The sequence below is a fragment of the Brienomyrus brachyistius genome, chromosome 18 (assembly GCF_023856365.1).
Source record: "Brienomyrus brachyistius isolate T26 chromosome 18, BBRACH_0.4, whole genome shotgun sequence".
In the NCBI taxonomy this organism is placed as follows: Eukaryota; Metazoa; Chordata; class Actinopteri; order Osteoglossiformes; family Mormyridae; genus Brienomyrus; species Brienomyrus brachyistius.
The window spans coordinates 19,117,159-19,135,247 of NC_064550.1; the positions used below are offsets into that span (position 1 = coordinate 19,117,159).

Sequence of the window (18,089 nt, forward strand, 5' to 3'; positions counted from 1 at the left end):
AAAATGTTTGAACGCAAAAATAATTGAATAAAAACAAATATCTATTGTTCCAATGTGTAGCAGTATTTTAAGATCATGCTCCTAATCTGTCTAGTACATGTACAAAGCAACTTGAAGTAGCCTATAAGTTAGATGCGAAAAAACCAAAGACAACATGTGGTTGTTCATTTGCATGACACTCACTACCTCAGAGCAAGGCAATATTCACCTTAAAAGAGTATGTATGTAAACTAACAAAACCGCTGATTTGTAAAGAGCGGGCACCCGTTGTGCTCGCGTTATTGTTAATGTCACTGTGTGGCACGACGCGGCACTATGACTGTAGAGTTGCAGGTATAATTAGAGATTCACCATATTCACAGTTACTTTCCGGACTGGTTGCCTGCGGTGCGCGTTGGTACTGGACTGTGAGGCGCATTGCATTGTGGGACAAAAATAAAGTGCAAAAAAATACCCGTAGAAGGGACAAAGAAGAAAGACGAGACGGGAAAGGGTGGAAATAAACTTTTCTTCCCCCCTTCTGCCAACAGTCGGCCGCCCATTCGTGCATATTTACGTGGGAGCTGTAGCAGCGAAGGTGCCGCGGCTGGAAATGGGAGTTTGATCGGCGGGGGAGACAGCAGCGCGGAGCCTGCGTGCTAACGTTAGCGATACGCCCGCCTTCACAGCCGAGTCGGCAGACCCCCTCCCCGGGCGCTCGGTCCAGCTGCAGGCCGGATCTCATTTCTTCCTTTCTCGCTCTCTTTTTTTTATTGGAGGTAAATATCGCGAAGCTTCGTATCCGTTTAACGGCGGACGTTTCGGCACCGACCGCTGTCTTTTATCTGTCATTTTCGTAGCTGCCTCGCGACATCACTAGGTGTCTGTCGGAGGCTAAGGTAGCTAGCGGAGTGTCGGCGGGGAGAGACCGCCGAGGGGGGGTGGGGGGACGCGCGGCCAGCTGACCGGGCTCGGCAGACTGGGCGACGGCTTCCCGAAGTCGCTATCGGCGTTTTGCTTGGCGTGAGCTTAAGACTCCCGGCCGGATGTAAACATTCCGTTGGTGACGGCTAACTGGCTAAGCGCGTCGCGGTCTGTGCTGATTAGCCGAGTGCTAAGCGGTCTTTGTAACGTCTGAGATTCAGCTGCCTTCCCGCTTTATGTGAGAAAGCAGAGTCCCCGAAGTGCCTTTGTCAGTAATTGCTGCGTTTTTTTTGTTTGTTTGTTTGTTTTTTTTTTGCTTATTAAAAATGCCCCGTGCGGCCGTAGCTGCTTGTTAAAGGCACTGTAAACAAAGTGAAAGGGGGCTGTGCTGAAAACCCCGCCCCCCGAAGCTGCCTTGGAGGAGAGCGCCTCGGTCTCCATGCTGCCCGGAGTCGGGCCGCTTACGGTCAACCTTTACGGTCACGGCTGCCTCGTTTCCGGTTAAAGTGGGTCTTGGTTTCCATTTAAACTTAAACTTCCATTATAGTTAACGTGAACTGTGCTGTTTCCAGGCAGGGCTGCCACGTTTACGGTCACAGTCAACCGTTCGATTTATAGTCAAAGGCGGCCCGTTTACAGTCAATGCTGTCACGTCTGTGTTTAACCTGGGTCGTATGGTTTTCAGTCATAGCTGGGCCGTTTATATTCTGTGCTGTCATGTCTGTGTCTAAAATGAATTGTATAGTTTTTAGTCACCGCTAGTCCGTTTACAGTAGAGTTGTCATGTGTATGGTTAACCTGGACCATGCTGATTCCAGTCAGATCTGGGCGTTTATGGTTAACGTGAACCATTCTGTTGTCAGTCAGCGCTGGAATGTTTATCATTAACAAGGACTGTGCTGTTCCAATTTAGCGCCAGGCGATTACCGTCTCCCACTCCATTTGCATTTAACTCTGGCCCGTTGACAGTTAATGTGAAATGCAATGCAATTTTATTTATTTATATAGAAATGCTCCCTCCCTCTTAAGGTGAGCTGTTCTGTCCAGTGTTGGTTCATTCCTTTTAACGGGGATCTTTTCCTTCAGAGCTCCTCTGTTTACTGTCAGCTCCTGCCAATCCTTTTCCATTTGACATCATCCATTCCATCCAGTGGGAGCCTGTTCCATTCAGTAATAGACTTCTCTGTTCGGTATTGGCATGTTCCTCTCAGCCTGGATTGTACCATTGCCATTTCCGTCCTGTTTCCATTTTACATGGCCTGTTCCATTCAGCATGGACCGTTCCATCTTTGTTTCATTCGGACTTTTCCATCTTAACCAGGACTGTTCCGTTTATCTTAACATGCACCATTTCCCCTCAGAGAGGGCAGAGCCGCACACTTTGCCTGACTGGACGTAACAGGCTGGCATTATACTAGTGGCGTGTTTCCACAGGAATTCCCCAAAAAACTGTTTTGTCTGCTACCTAAGAGAGGGATCTGTAAAGTAATACCAGCGATGTCGGGGTCTTAAGTTAGGAATGGGGTCATTATCATTATTATTATTGAGCAGCAAGCAGATTGTAGCAGGTGGACTTGGATTTTTAATTCGTTGGTGATGTAGCTATGATAACCTTTCTATTTCTACCTATTTCAAGGTGTGTAGTATGTTATTTTTGGTTGTATAGGTATATCCTCACATATAGCTTCTCCAGTGTAATTAAAAAATAGGATTTTCAACTTGCCATACAGGATTGTTAACTTTCTCAGTGGATTGCTAAAATTTCCAATCCATGACAGGTAGTGGGGGGGGGGATATAATTTTAACTCTAACCCCCTGTGTATAGCTGCTAGCGTATCAAGGAATGCAGCCAGAAAATTGCTATTTTATTTTGTGTGCCTTTTTTTCCCATTCAGGCCCAGGGGAACTATTCTTAATCTGGTAATATACTAAACCAGTCTAGCCTACAGAACAGAGGAGGGGGAGAAAAACCAACACGGTAGCGTTTTTATAAATGGCACCCTGAAACAAAGGTGGGAGAAATTACCCAGCAGGACGGAAAATAAGCAGCGATGACGGCAGCTTAGGCTCAGCCAGCTCCGGTCGCAGAGCTTCTCTGGGCGACCCGGGGTCGTCATCCACGCTCAGAGGCCGAGCGAGAGGGGTCTTTGCCGAATTGTCACTTCCTTTTCTTCGGAAATAAGCTCCGTGTCTAGGCAGCCGCCAGACATAGCCCCCATCCTTTTGTGGGCAAGGGGGCTGGTTTCAGTCGGGAAGGAATTTTTTCCCGTCATAGACATGCGCTGCTGATTCAGTGATCAGCTCTGTGACTTTAGGCACCCGGAGAAACAGCAGTGTAAGTGGATTGGGAGGGCGGTCATCTGTGTCTGGCCGATTTTAGACTTTATTTCCCCACCCCCAGAGAATCAGACCAGATGATGCAGATCTCAATTTCATTATTTCACCATAAAAGGCATGGTTTCACTATTTTGTTATCTGTCCATAAAAGTTATGGTTTCACTGTTTCTGTCCTGAAGTCGTCCCATTGTGATTAATGACGCTTTGGTGTGATGCAAAGTTATTTTGTGGATTCTGGAGCTGGTAGTGGGCAGAGCAGACAGCAGGTGTCTATTGTGTTTTCTTATAGCGGATTCTGTCGAAGTGGGGATCTCCAGTTTTTTTCTCCAGTGAACTAAACTAAGAAACAATTTTTCTTTATTATTTAGGTAAATATGGTTGTCTCATATTCTGGCATCAGACCATCTGCTGTGTGGTTGGGTATCCGGTATTATGTTTGAAGACGGTGACTGCAGGTAATAGATAATTCTTCGATATTGTATTGATTTTGATTACGACCAGAACAGTCAGACTTAAAGTCTTATATGCAATTGTGTTTTTCTATAACAAAACAGGTATATTTTAAATGTTTTCCTATTTATATGGTTTGTTTTAACAGACATACTGATATCAGAAATGGATGTTACTTGAGTGATGATGTTGCAACTATGGCTGTATTTGTAGGTATGGCTGCCTTGTCACAAATAAGCAGCACCCTGTTTTCCTCCTGGAAATGTTGGACATGTGTAAGTTGGTCCAGTTAGAATCCAAGGCTGCATTCCTATTGGTGTTCTCTTTGGGTGGGAGGGACCTGTTCTGACTGCATTATTTACCTGCCAGGGAGTAAGAGCCAAAATCAGCTTGATATTTCACTGAAGGAAATTTCTTTGTGGTTGATCTTCCCTGAGAGTAGCTCTGGAGGGAGAGTGATCTATGGGAGGCAAAGTACCTTTAAGAAGGAGTGACATGTTTGGTGAGGCAGCCATAGTTGGGGCTTTGAAGACCCCGGTCTTGTTTGGCTGTCACATAATGATTCTCTCTGGCTGTCACTGTTCATTCCTCACTGGCTAGTTCATGACTGGTATTTTACTGCTTAGCCAATACCAGGGCAACCCGCTATTTTGCCTGCCTATTTCACTGGTGTTTTAATGAGGCGGTTCAGGTTAAGTAGCTTCTAGAAGGCTCCAGTATAGCATGGCAAGTCTGCGCTCATTATTGCTGTGCTGCCTGCTACTACTTTCATGAAACTTCACTTTTCTCTATTATCTGCTCTGCTGAGCCCCCATTGTTAGTCTTGCGTAAACAGACCACTAAACGTCTGTCTGCGGTGTGTGAGAGCACAGCCCAATATGGACATTTTCTCGCACGCTGGCAAAGATGAACAGAAATGGCTTCCACTCTGCCACTGATAAAACAACAGAAGTATGCAGTGGAGGGTCTGTAAAAAGTGTTTACTGATTGCTGTTTATGGTTACAATCTTCAGCAAATGGATGTACACTCACTGGCTACTTTACTAGGTGCACCTGTTGAATTGCTCCCTAAACCAAATGTCTAATCAGGCAATTATATGTCAGCGGCACAATGTATAAAATCAGACGAGATGCAGGCACGAATCAAGAGCTTCAGATCGTTTTTGCATCAAACACCAGAATTGGGAAGAAAGGTGATTGAATATCGCATGGTTATTGATGTCAGATAGGCTGGTATGAGGGTTTCAGAAACTGCTGAACTACTGGGATTTTCACGCAAAACCATCTCTTGGATTGTACAGAGAATGGGCCGAAAAAGGAAAAAAATATCTAGTGATTGGTGGTTCTCTAACTGTAAATGCCTTGTTGATGGAGGAGGTGAGAGAGGAATGGCCAGACTAGTTAAAGCTGATAGAAAGGCAAAGGTAACTTCAGTAATCACTCGATACAACCAAGTTCTGCAGAAGAGCATCTCTGAATGCACAACACGTCAAACCTTGAAACAGATGGGCTACTGCAGCAAAAGACCACACCGTGTGCCACTCTTGTCAGCTCAGAACAGGAAACTGCAGCTACAGTGGGTACAGGCTCACCAAAATTGGACAATGGAAGACTGGAAAAATGTTGCCTGGTCAGAAGAATCTCAATTTTCGCCACGCCGTTAAGATGGTAGGGTCAGAATTGGGAGTGAACAACATGAAAGCATGAATCCGTCTGACCTTTTATCAGCAATTCAGGCTGCTGGTGGTGTGGGGGATGTTTTCTAGCCATACCTTGGGTCCCTTAGTACCAACTGAGCATCGTTTAAATGTTACAGCCTACCTAAGTATCATTGTTAACTATGTCCGTCCCTTTTAATGGCTACTTCAAGCAGGATAACACACTCTCAGGCTGGTTTCTTGAACATGACAATGAGTTCACCGTACTCAAATGGCCTCCACAGTCACCAGATCTCAATCCAATAGAGCACCTATGGGATGTGGTGGGATGGGAGATTCGCATCGTGAAGGTGCAGCCGACAAATCTGCAGCTGCTGTGTTATGCTATCATGCCAACATGGACCACAGTCTCTGAAGAATGTTTCAAGCAGCTTGCTGAATCTATGGCATGAAGAACTAAGGCAGTTCTGAAGGCAAAGTGCCTAGAGCACCTAATAAAGTGACCAGTGAGTGTATGAATCCCTTATAATAAAAAATGAGTTCTCAGATGTTGCTGTTTGACCTTCACCTATCTTTGTCTATGACCAGCTTTCATTTGAAGATTGCTGAAGATGAAATATAAAGGAACCTGCCTGTTTCGACAATAAAATGTTAGGTTTCAGGAAAAGCGGCCACAGTTCCTCCCCACACGCATCAGGAAGTTCTGGAGAAGCACGGCACCACACTCAGAGCAGGCTGTCTCCATAACTATCTTGTGGAGCATGTTCCTTACAGTAGTGCTGATGCTTTGATGAACCGATCTTGCGAGAACTTGCCGAGGTTTCTGGGTTTGACAGAAGACCCGGCACACCTACCTAACTGATTTGACCATTCTTTTCTGGTCCGACTGAGCTTCTCAATGTGAACCATGTTGCCGAGTCTGTCGCTCATTCATAGCTTGGCGCAGATGTCTGCGGCAAGTTTGTATTTTCTGGTGCCCCTCTCAAAAACCCATTTTGGGACCCCCTTTAGTGTAATGACTGTTTGTGGCCAACAGGGGGCCCCTAAACATCTGGGGCCTCATACAAGTACATGGTTTGAGTGTTAGTAAACGCTGCCAGTGGTGGTTGTCACTGTCCATCACCAATTGTGCTGGCTCCTTCTTTCCTCAGAGTTGTGCCCTTCTTTGTCTCTGTGTCGACTTGCTGTTGTCTCCCGTAGAGCTGAGCCTTGGCTGCCATGGATTTGATTTACTGTGTAAATTGTGAGCTCCTGCATAACAAGGGTGACTGAAATGCCGCTATGTTGTGTAGTGTAATTCGTTACTTGTGTTTTTTGCCTGCCTATAGAGCCGTGGCGACTTGATGTATATAAAGACGTTTCTGCAGAACATATGTTTTCTGTCACATCGATCCATTTAATCTGTAAAACTGAGTCCCTCCTCTACACAATAATGTCGACAAGCTTTGTTGCCTGTCATGATGAGACAACCCATTTTTTTGTGTTTCAGTCAACAGTAGGACTATTATTTCTGTAAAAATAAACAACTCATCGATATTTACCTCTAATTAGCGTCATCCTTTGTCTTTTTTTAAATAGATAATCAGTGTTGCTGCATCTCAATAGAGAGGACTTCAGAAATGGGCGTGAAAACGTTCACCCACAGTTCAGCCACCCACAGTCAGGAGATGCTGGAGAAGCTCAACGCCCTACGAAACGAGGGCCACTTCTGCGACGTCACCATCCGGGTGCAAGACAAAATCTTCCTGGCGCATAAAGTGGTGCTGGCCTGCTGCAGCGAGTTCCTGCGCAGCAAGCTGGTGGGCCGCCCAGACAACGACGACAAGGTGGTGCTGGACCTTCATCATGTGACGGTGAGCGGCTTCACGCCGCTGCTAGAGTACGCCTACACCTCCACGCTCTCCATCAACACAGAGAACATCATCGATGTGCTGGCCGCCGCCAGCTACATGCAAATGTTTGCTGTCGCCAGCACATGCTCCGAGTTCATGAAGTCGAGCATCCTGTGGAACGCGGGCAGCAGTGGTGGGGGCGTGTCACAGGAGAAGGCACCTGATGCCACAACAGAGGACACTGCTGGCTGTACCCCGACACCGCAAGACGGCAGCCTTTCGCCAGTGTCATCCGAGTGCAGCGTGATGGAGCGGGCCATCCCTGTGTGCCGCGAGTCCCGCCGCAAGCGCAAGAGCTTCATCGTCATGTCTCCTGAGAGTCCGCTGAAGTGCCCTGCCTCGCAGGCTGCCTCCCCACAGGTGCCACATCCGTCCTCCTCATTCCCAGACGCTGGCGTGCAGCCGGTGGACTCTTCTCTGGCCTTCCCCTGGACCTTCCCCTTTGGCGTGGACCGGCGGTTTCAGTCGGAGAAACCCAAGGTGCCGGGGAGTCCCCACGGGTTGGAGCAAGGCGCCTCTGCCACCGACGTGTCCCGCGGCCTGCCTGACTACCTGGCCTGCGAGGGGCCCAAGACGGTGGTGGCGGCATCCCCACTGGCAGGAGAGGAGGATGTCCGTGTCAAAGTGGAGCGGCTCAGTGACGAGGAGGCTCACGAGGAAGCATCACAGCCTGTTAGTGCCTCTCACAGCTCCCTCAGTGACCAGCAGACCGTCCCCGGCAGTGAACAAGTCCAGGAGGACCTTTTAATCAGCCCCCAGTCCTCCTCCATAGGTGTGTGTCCTTCTTCTCCAACTTTGACACCAGTCTGAGTGCGCATCCAGAGCGAATTCTCCTGCCAGTCCATTTTTTGCTTTTGCTGTGATGAGGTCTGAAACCGGGCTTACTCAACATATGTTACAATATTGGGAACCAAAACCCAGTCAGCCCTCACCTAATCCAATGAAACACTTTAGACTAAGTTACTAAGTTAACTAAGTTAGTACTAAGTAGACTAAGTTAGACTAAATTCTAAGAAATTTTCTTGAAAACATGCCAGGAACCTGAGTGAGTTTTGGAAATTTGCTCTTCGGTTAGTTACTTATTCATTAGTCGCTAGAGTGTGGAGCATGGGATAGTAATAGATAATGTCAAGGGGAGATGTGGGCAGGTTGAGGCCCCTTACATGTGTTGAGGAAAGCACCGTTTTACAAGTTGGAGAAATAAGCGCATATCAGTTAAAAGCTTCTTCTGTTGTTCGTTTTCTACCCAAGGTTCCATAGATGAGGGTGTCGTGGAGGGCTTGCCTTCCATTCAGGGCACGTCCAACGCCAGCGGCCACGCAGAAGATGACGAGAGGTAAAATTCCAGGCTTTTCTTCCCATCTCCTATCGCTCTCTCTCCCATACCGACCAAACGTCAAGCGAAAGCCGGTGTCACCAAGGAGCTCTTCTTTTGCCGGTGTATCACTGTGTATTTGTTTGCATTTCTCTGGCTCGGTTACGGGATAAAAAAATATCCCCGTGTGAGTAGGTGGATGCGTTTGCAGTTTCGTCTGGCGCAAAGCTGGCGAGGATCCCGCTGTTGGGTAAACAAAAGGGAATTGGAGCACGGTCAGGCTGTCGCGTAGCGGCTGGTGAGGGACATGTGCCATTTTGGTTTTTCGTCCGCAATGTAGGATAGAACAAGCATGCTGTTTGTTTAGGAGGGCCAGTCTGGCGTGGTAATCACACAGCGTGTAATCCTCGGTTAAGTCATACATGGTTTACCATAGATGATTGCATAGCTACACTGTGAAGTCATTTTCATATGGTATTCTCTTATGGTAATGAGGATCCTGAATTAGCTAACAATGTTTTTGGATTAGTGTTTGAGCAGTGGGCTATAGCTCTGAGGAATGGCTCCGTTAAAAGTCGTGTTAAAAGATTAAACAAGAGGTATGATTTACTCACAGTGTTATAGTGAATAGAACATAATGGTAGCAGATCTTTAGAAGACCGTTAAAAATCATTATCAATATGGTCGGTATGTTTGGATAGCAGTGTTGGGTTGAGAGTCTAGGGTTGAGGGTTCAAATCTTGCCTCTGCTTGGTATCCATGGAGTTTGCATGCTCTGTATGTGTTTGTGTTCCTCACATTTCAAATAAGTGGATATTCAATGTATATAATTCTTGGGTTTTTCTAAAAGTGTATTGGGCTCAGCCTTCCCTATGCCTTGCCAGCCTTTTCTCAAACATCCTCACAGATATCTTGCAGGGAATCCTTGAAACATTTGGGAAAGACACCATGAGTCATTAAGTGGCTCATGGCGTATGGAAGAGCGCAGTGTTTTTCGGGCAAAACTGACGCTGCAGTAACACCCCCCCTCCCTGTCTCTCATCCTGCAGGTTAGAGAATGTTCAGTACCCGTATCACCTGTACATAAGCCCCTCCACCAGGCCCGGAACCAATGGCCCAGACAGGCCGTTTCAGTGTCCCACATGTGGGGTCAGGTTTACACGCATCCAGAACCTGAAGCAGCACATGCTTATCCACTCAGGTAGGTGGGACGTCGACTCAGCCAATCAGAGGAGGCGAGGGATGTGCACTTGTGACTTGTTTGATTCTGATTCGCCATTTTATTTACCAGCATTGGGATGTAGGTTTAGGAGGCGTGGTGTTAAAAAAACGTTCTGGAACATCAATTAAATAGTTTTCAGAAAGTCTGAGGGGTTTAGCAGAATCTGTGGGATCTGAGCCCAGGTTCCGCAGGGTGTGTTAGTGCTCATGTGGCTCCTGGCATTCCAGTACCGTTTTACGTTTAGTGAACCCTGTTTTAGATTACAGGGTTTGTTAAGTTGAAGCTATTGTGGACTTGAGTGCATAAAGGTCATTCTCACAAACTTGAGAATTCTTTGGGAAAAAAAAAAGTTCCAGTGAAATGCAGTGTTCCTTTTGCATAGAGAACCTGCCATCACCTTAACTTTTTAGCTATATTAAAATTGTCATTTGTTGCCCTGATTTAATGATTCTTTTTAACCGTGTCCCCCCCAAAATCTCATTACCGTAACAGTTCTGAGCTCAAAGATTTAAAATCTTTTTAAATCGTTATTGCATGTAACCCACAATATACAAGCAATTTGTATGATGCTCAATTTCTTTTTGTTAGTATTGTCTTTTCTCTGTAACTCTTGGATTTTTGAAATACTTGTTTATTATAGTAATAAATTGTAATATTATGAAATTGAATAACTACCCCAGTATTAAAATTGACAGATTCAAAAATGATGTTGTGTAATTTGCAGGAGCATGGCTAGAAATTATGGTCCCCCTGACAAAATGTCGCGTTGCTCAGGGTGGTACTTGGAATATGAAGAAATTTGGGTCCCACTGTAGATAGAATTTGCCGGGGAGGGGGTCCCCTCAGTTGATTTTGCTGGCTGGGAGGTTTTCGGTCCCCTGTAATGTGCTGGGTCCCCTGGATTTGCCAGGAGGGTCCATTTCCCTCTGACGACCCTGATAATTTGAGTCTGACTTAAGACTGTTTTTAAAAATGCGAGAAAATCAGTAGGTTGTGGTTAATGAGTTAGTGAGAATGATCCGGTGGCTCACGTCTGGAAGAGGACATCCCCGCCGGAGGAGCTCTGAGCCAGATACGGCACCCGCTGACACTCCACCCTTCGCTCTCCCTGTCCCGCAGGCATTAAGCCCTTCCAGTGTGATCGCTGTGGGAAAAAATTCACAAGGGCCTACTCGCTTAAGATGCACCGTCTGAAGCACGAAGGTAAACGCTGTTTCCGGTGCCAGATCTGTAGCGCCACTTTCACTTCCTTCGGTGAATATAAGCACCACATGAGGGTGTCCCGCCACATGATCCGCAAGCCGCGGATTTACGAGTGCAAAACGTGCGGCGCCATGTTTACCAACTCCGGCAATTTAATCGTACACCTGAGGAGTCTGAACCATGAGGCGTCAGAGCTAGCAAACTACTTCCAGAGCAGGTGAGGAGTTTGTTAAAATCCCCCCCCACCCCTTCTGTCAACCTCCCCCAACACACACACACACGTACTGCACTAGATCAAACACCGGGCCTCATTTAATACTCGCACTCTCTGCCACTGTACAGGCATGTCCAGAAATTTAGTGACACTTACTTACACATGATCTGTTAGCTCTCTGCCAGCAGGTGGCGGAGTGGTAAAGGTGTAGGACTGGAAGGTTACTCTAATTGCTTTCCTTCTAATTTTAGAGCCCTGGTATCTGACCTTAACATCAGCAGCGGGGCATCATTATCGATAGCATCTCTGTCCTGTATCATGCAGTATTGCATAAAGTTGTATTAATGACTGTTGACTCTAAACCAGGGGTGTCAAACTCCAGTCCTGGGGGGCCGGAGTCCTGCACATTTTTGGGTTTCCCTTCATTTAACACACCTGATTCACCTCCTTGTGCTAATTACCACGTCACTCATTTGTGATAGAACAGGGAAAGAGCTAAGCTATACAGGACTCCAGCCCCCCAGGACTGGAGTTTGACATCCCTGCTCTAGACTGTTTAAATCTGTGGTTTTCATTTGATGCTAATATGTGTTTTTTTTTCATGGTACATTTGGCGGAGGTTTGTTTTTCCTGCAATGTTTGGGTATATAAATAATGTACTAACACCCTTCCTGCTTCCTGAGTTGGTCCAGGGGTGATTTTTGCAGACCTAAATAAGTTTTCAAGGCTATTTAGTGTGATGTGTGAAAGGTAAAAACACTGGTAAAGAATTCACAGAGAAATTGATGTAGGTTAATATACTGAATGAGCAAAAAGATCCCAATGGTTTTTTTTTGTAAACTGATTAGGTATAGAAGTGTAAAACGCCTCTCTTGCCCGGAATCGACTCAGCTGACCCTGAAAGATCAGGGCACCCTTCTGCTACCGTTTTTATAAACCTGTTTCAAATCAGCAATGAACGAATCCAATAGCTGAGAGACGCACCAGCCAGATGAGGCCCCTTCGTGAAACACAGTGCTGCTTAGCTTTGCTTGCCTGGCATTGCATCATCCTCAGGGCCGATTGCACTTCTGCTGGCATAATCTAGAACAGCTCCCTGTAGCCAGACTCTTACTCGGCATTCAAATATCTTACACCGATCGCTTTTTATTGAAGCCGCTCTCCTTTCTTGTCATCCGTGTCACTTAAGGTGGTTTTGGGAGTTACCAGCAACCTGCTAATTCCGTATTCTGTTGCACATAATTGCGTTTTAATATCTGAGGTCGAGAGGACCAGGGCTCATTGGATTATGGCAGTGCATTAAAGGGCAGGCATTATGGGAAGTATTCGGCTGGTTTCCCTCTTGTAAGCTGTGAATAGGTACTGGGAGGTCAAATTTGGCTTTAATAAGTCAGTGTTTTATTTGGATACCGAATAAAGAGACAAAAAATTTCAAGTCATTATCTTGTATTTTTTTGGGATCTGACCATTGAGGTTCCCGCTGATCTGATGATTAATTTCCAAAGTGTCTGTCCACCATCGATTATGGGATTTCGCTACAAATTTCCTGAAAAACTTCAACCTTTTATTTCAGCTCCTAGTTTAGTGGAGGGTTTTTGTAGGCTTTTATGAAATTGAAGTTGAAATTGAACGGTATTTTTGGTCGAAGCATTGAAGTCTTGACTTTAATTCCAATGCTGTTTTTTGCAAGAAATAAGTATTTAAATGTGACACTTCTGCACAGAGAAATGATAAGTTGAATCTGAAACATGTTAGGCCATTTTTTACGCTTTCCTCCAGTCAATGCGTTTACCTGCTGGTACCGACTCTGAATAAAGCAAATCACAAAATGTGTGCCCATGTTCCCATCAGATATATCAGGGAGTGTTTTATGGTCTCTGACCCTAACCCAGGGACACACACACAATGGACAAAAGCTTGGCAACTTTGCATTTCTATTATTTTATCATGTTTCCCACTGTGATTGTCATGCCGCAGTTGGGCATCCCAAAAATCCATGCAGTGGCTGACAGCCTTTGGAATTTGCTTACAAACAAAATGGAAACCTTTCACGAAATTCTGCAGTCAGTGGAGATAAGAGAGAGGGATTGTTTTAAGCTTTACGATCCCCACATGTCAGCAACCGGCTCAGTCTGGCACATCATCAAGCAAAGATTATAATTTTCATGCTTGACAGGCATCCCGCATCAGTTTTTTTTTTTTTTTCAGCTTGAAAAGCACAGACTGAACCACTTAGTGCCTTTGGATCTCTTACAGAAGTATATTTTTTTATTGTTCATTGTCCACCCCCAGAGAGATCATAGAGAGGTTGGTTCCAAGCTGATCATTAACTTGGAGCAGTGTTTCCTAACCCAGTCTTCAGGGTCCCCCCGACGGTCTGCTTTTTTTGCTCCTTTTTTACAAAAATGAGGACTGTCTGGGGGTCCCCAAGCACCAGGTTGAGAAACATTGACTTAGAGACTCCTGAGACTGAGGGCTGTAACATCCTTCTGATAGGTTAAATATATCCAGGGGTGTTCACGGGGGCGGGCCACCGGGGGCACTTGCCCCAGCTGAAAGCTGATTGGTCCCTGGAGTGCCTCCTCCCCTGTCAGTCACTGATTTAAGACGTATCATTAGCTAATGAAAAGGTTGGCCCCTCCATAAGAATTATGATCCCTCTTATGCCATCCACTGTAAAGAAATCCTAGTTATTTTCCTACGTTATATCGTTAAAAATATTAATTGAGCATTGTGCTTGTGACTGGAGTGGTGTCTGATTAATAACGCTAATGACGTATCCTGATTAACCACCCGCAGTTTGGAGCTAAGGTGATGCAGGATGGGGTCCACGTGCATCGCCCTTTAATCAGTATCTCCTCCCTCTGTTTCATCTCCCTCGGGTCCCACCGACCGCCGCCAGTGATTTCCTCGTGCCCGACTACCTGAACCAGGTGCAGGAGGAGGCCTTGGGACAGTACGAGTTGGCGGAGCAAAGTTTCGAAGGCAACTCTGTCCAGATGCCGGTCATCTCCCAGGTCTCCTCCACCCAAAACTGCGAGAGCGCCTTCTCTCTCGCCCCCCCGGGCGCCCTGGCCGCTAAGGAGGTGGAGGAGGACGAAGAGGAGGTGGAGGAGGAGGAGACAGTGTCAGAAGCGCCAAAGACAAGCACTGGCAGCTCTGTGGAGACTCCCAAAGACGGAGGCTCCCACAAGGAGGCTCTGGCCTCGATCACTATCCAGTGACCCACGTCACCTCCCCCTCCCCCTTCGCTGCCTGAAGCCCTGCCCCCACCCCTTGCCCAACCAATGGAAAAGTGCCTGAATTTCGTTCTCTGTGATTTTAAGTAAAAAAACACCAAGGTGAGGTTTAAATCCTGACAAGAGCAACGAAAGGTTTTTTCTTTTTCCTTTTGCAGTTTCAAACTGGATCCTATGAGTGTTTTTTTTTTTTTTTTTTTTTTTTTTTTTTTTTACAGTTGTCAGGCTTATGTTTTTAGTGTCGCTTACAAACAATTGCTTGTAGGTTTTGAATAGTTTGACACTGATATTGTCGATGGTTGATAGCTGATGTTAATCGTATGAGTACGTATGTGTGTGAATGTGTGTGTGTAATGTCCCTAAGAATATGAACCACTTACATTTTTATATATATATATATATATATATATATATATATATATACAATATATATTATGCTGTAAGTGTTTAAACATGTTTTTCTAGGTGAAACTTGAAATAGCCTTTATATTTACGTGGCTCACGATCACATGTTATGCTCCCTATTGGTGTGTGAGCTCTCGGTGACACAAGGACTAGCGGGGGGGGGGCTTTATCCAGGGATCTTTCCCTCCCAAAAATCTCAATTAAAGAGAAGCCAACTTCAAGCTGAAGCTAACAATAGCACCTGAAGCTCAAGGCGACTCTCTATGTGAATGACCCTCCCTTTAAGGGGGGGCATGGCCTGACTGAACTGTGCTCAAGTGCCAAGCAGGTGCCCCCCAGCTCAGAGAACCTTTATTGGAGTGACAGTGAGGGGTTCCCTCCCGGCACCAGTCGGTGGAGCACTCCCCTGCACCTCGGTTCACTCTAGGGGTTACCAGTATCACTGAACACAGCCCAGAGAATCACACCAAACAAAACGTGACATGTCTATAAATACGCTCTATAAATACGCTGTACACATGAATACACGTCGGCTCCGACTTCGCTTGTGTTGCGAAGTGGGCTATGAACACTAAACCTTGGACCTGTGTTGTCATCAGGCAGATGCAGTGGTGTGATGAAACGCTCGGGTCAGTCCTGTAGAGTTAAGCAAAACTGCCATTTCGAACAATCGTTTGTGAGCTCCCACCCCCCCACCCCCCCGAGGGGACATGTACGCCCTTCAGAAACTGACACTTTCCGGTGGCACTTAATGTTATTTCCACCATCATTCAATATTAACGAACCTGGCAGGCGAGGAGTCCCGACATTTCTCTCTGAATCATCAGTTCGATGCCTTCTTTCTCTGTGGTTGTGATGATGCATTCAGACCGGCCGACTCTGCTCAATCAGCAGCTTACTGGCTGAAGAAGCATTCAAAACACTTGTACATCATTCAGATGACAGACAAGGGAATTAGAATGAGCTGTCGAATTACCTTTGTCTTCAAAACTTTTCAATTTGTCTGATATTAGCACCAAGTTATTTATACACTCGTATGCTGCTGTATGGTGATACTGTAAGACTTTTAGTAAAAGGAAATAAGTGCCCGAAATATTTGTGTTCTTCATTTGGACCTTTTTGTGTGCAATAAATAAAAAAATATATATATATGTAAGGTCTAATGCCAATTGTTTCAGAATTTCAAAACGAAAGAATGTATGTTTTTTTTGTAATAGTGGGCTTTGATAATGTGACTTACTTGGACGAGAAGAGGTTGGAAATTCTTTCATTTCTGTGAAACAAACCGCCTACGGAGAAAAAAAAAAAAAACCGCACGAGTTTGCCGTCGCTCTCCCCTGAATCGTGACCGTGTGCCGTCCTTGTGTGACGCTGTGAAAGTGTTCCTGCCGCTTTTTGACGACCTGCTTCACGTCGGGGCTGTTGGGGGCGGGAGAGACTGCCAGTCGGCCTCGACTCCCGCAGTTATTATCGGCATATCCGCTCTTATCGCTAAAATCTGATATCATTCAGCATGGGGAACGTTTCTTTTCTTACTGTTTTGTCTCCCCGTTTTTATAGATGTCGCTTCTGAAGTGTGAAATGTTTTCATCGCTTCGGATAACCTATCTGCTTTTTATATGTAATATACATTTTCTGGTTTATAGTGTTAAAAAAGAGAAACAAGTGTAGCTATTTGTCACTATATTTTTGTGAACTTTTGTATTTTAATTGCTGTTTGATTGTCATTTTTGGAAATTCTTATCAGTGTGGGTACCCAGAAAAGGTCATTGGATTCTGAGCCTTATAGTGTTCGCTTTGTGACTGTCTGTAATGTATATATTCTTTATAGTTTTGGTAATCTGAAGCCTAGTTTTACTCGTATTGTGTGCCTTTTGATATATAATCTGTAGTTTATTTAAATGGTCTTAAAATACCGTGATACGATACAGAAAAGAATGCAACAGCCTGTAGTTTCCATAGTAACCTGGATTTGTTTTTAAAATTCTGTTTTTAGAGCATTCTTTGGAATCCAAACTTCGAGTAGAAAACCGACCTTCTGCATTCTTTATAACTATTGGATGTTTTTAAGCTTGCTCATTTGTGTTTTTTGCAAGAACATTAATAGGGGTGTTTTGTACAAAATTTAAATTTAGATTGTAAATAAAAGTTTATGCACCATGCCGCGTGGCACAGTGTGATTACTATTGGGGGGGGGGAGCCAGGTGTTGTGTGGGAGCAGCGCATACATCCACACCCCCTTAACCCGCCCAGTCGTATCGACACTCTCCTGCCCCTTCTTCCATATCTAACTGTACTACAGGCTGGAAACTGGGCTCCCCTTTGACATACCAAATGCCACGTCCTCTCCAGCTCTCCAATTATCCAACTCTCCTTTTTCTTATGTTCTTCTTTTTCATGAGCGGAAAAAGCATTTGAAGAGTCGCTGTGCGTGTGGCTGGGATCAACAGTGTGGCCTTACTTAAACCAAAATCCTCAGAATCTTCCTAGAAATGATTTTCCACAAATATTTAGTATTTGACGATGTAGAGGGCAGAGACGGATTGGTTCCTGGTGTTGTGTCCTGAACCGACAATGTGTTTGGCAGAACATTTGTTGAGTTCTGCGTATCATCCTCAAGGCTGTGTTTGACCTGATCGTACAGCCCATAAGCACCACCGCCGCTGCCGGCTGTTAGGGCCGATAAAGTGCTCAGAAGTGCAGTTACAGAGCATGGACGCCCCCCACACGTGCAGCGAAGGAAGCCGAGGAACACGCTCATAAAAACTTCTATCCCTTCTTTTCAAAGACCTTGTTTCCTGACCCTTCGAGAGTGTCTGCTGCTGGCGAGCTTGACGCTTCCCAGATCCGCCGTTTTGCGTTTTTGCCATTTGACCTCGTAACTTTGGAGCGAATCTCATGTCCATTGTTACTTATCCTTTTTAAAGCTCATAAAAGTTAAAACCTTCCCATAGAGTTGAACGGTCACTTGGTATTCACTCTGTAGCCCTGCGCCCCTCAGTACAGAACATCAAAAACCACCCATATTTCCTGAACTTTGGAGTTCTCTTGCTGTAGCTGTGGTTTCGAGGTTCACCCGGGCACAAGGTCATGCCACAGAATCTCTAACCCCCCCCCCCCCCAGAGACAGAACCCAGCCAGTTGCCACTCTTGAGTTATAGCCACTGCAGATAACTGTTGCCCGCCAGTACTGCGAAAGTAAATGTACAGACATCGCAGAGTCAGAGGTGAACCAAGTCTGACCCAACAGA

General features: G+C 45.6%; 1 protein-coding gene across 8 annotated transcripts; it reads left to right on the top strand.

Annotated features, from left to right (window-relative positions):
• Positions 1-377: 377 nt before the first annotated feature.
• zbtb44 (zinc finger and BTB domain containing 44) lies at positions 378-17,000 on the top strand. 8 transcript variants are annotated; one of them, XM_048983070.1, is made up of 7 exons: positions 994-1,409; positions 3,609-3,695; positions 6,927-8,012; positions 8,492-8,576; positions 9,605-9,756; positions 10,897-11,197; positions 14,097-17,000. In XM_048983070.1, the coding sequence occupies exons 3-7, from the start codon at positions 6,968-6,970 to the stop codon at positions 14,416-14,418; spliced, it is 1,905 nt and encodes a 634-aa protein (XP_048839027.1). In that variant the 5' UTR covers positions 994-1,409; positions 3,609-3,695; positions 6,927-6,967; the 3' UTR covers positions 14,419-17,000. The 8 variants fall into 8 exon arrangements, 7 of the variants coding, with proteins under 7 accessions (XP_048839024.1, XP_048839028.1, XP_048839031.1 ...); XR_007383382.1 differs by lacking the exons at positions 994-1,409; positions 3,609-3,695 and adding an exon at positions 378-758 and having other exon boundaries at positions 10,897-11,544; positions 11,727-14,239; XM_048983067.1 differs by lacking the exons at positions 994-1,409; positions 3,609-3,695 and adding an exon at positions 378-758.
• Positions 17,001-18,089: the final 1,089 nt, after the last annotated feature.

What these genes read in the sequence shown, in the direction of transcription:
- zbtb44 (XM_048983067.1), top strand. Translation starts at nt 6,968, where the DNA reads ATGGGCGTGAAAACGTTCACCCACAGTTCAGCCACCCACAGTCAGGAG. An exon ending in CCCCCAGTCCTCCTCCATAG is followed by an intron (nt 8,013 to 8,491) that starts GTGTGTGTCCTT and finishes TTTCTACCCAAG; the next exon opens with GTTCCATAGATGAGGGTGTC. An exon ending in CACGCAGAAGATGACGAGAG is followed by an intron (nt 8,577 to 9,604) that starts GTAAAATTCCAG and finishes CTCATCCTGCAG; the next exon opens with GTTAGAGAATGTTCAGTACC.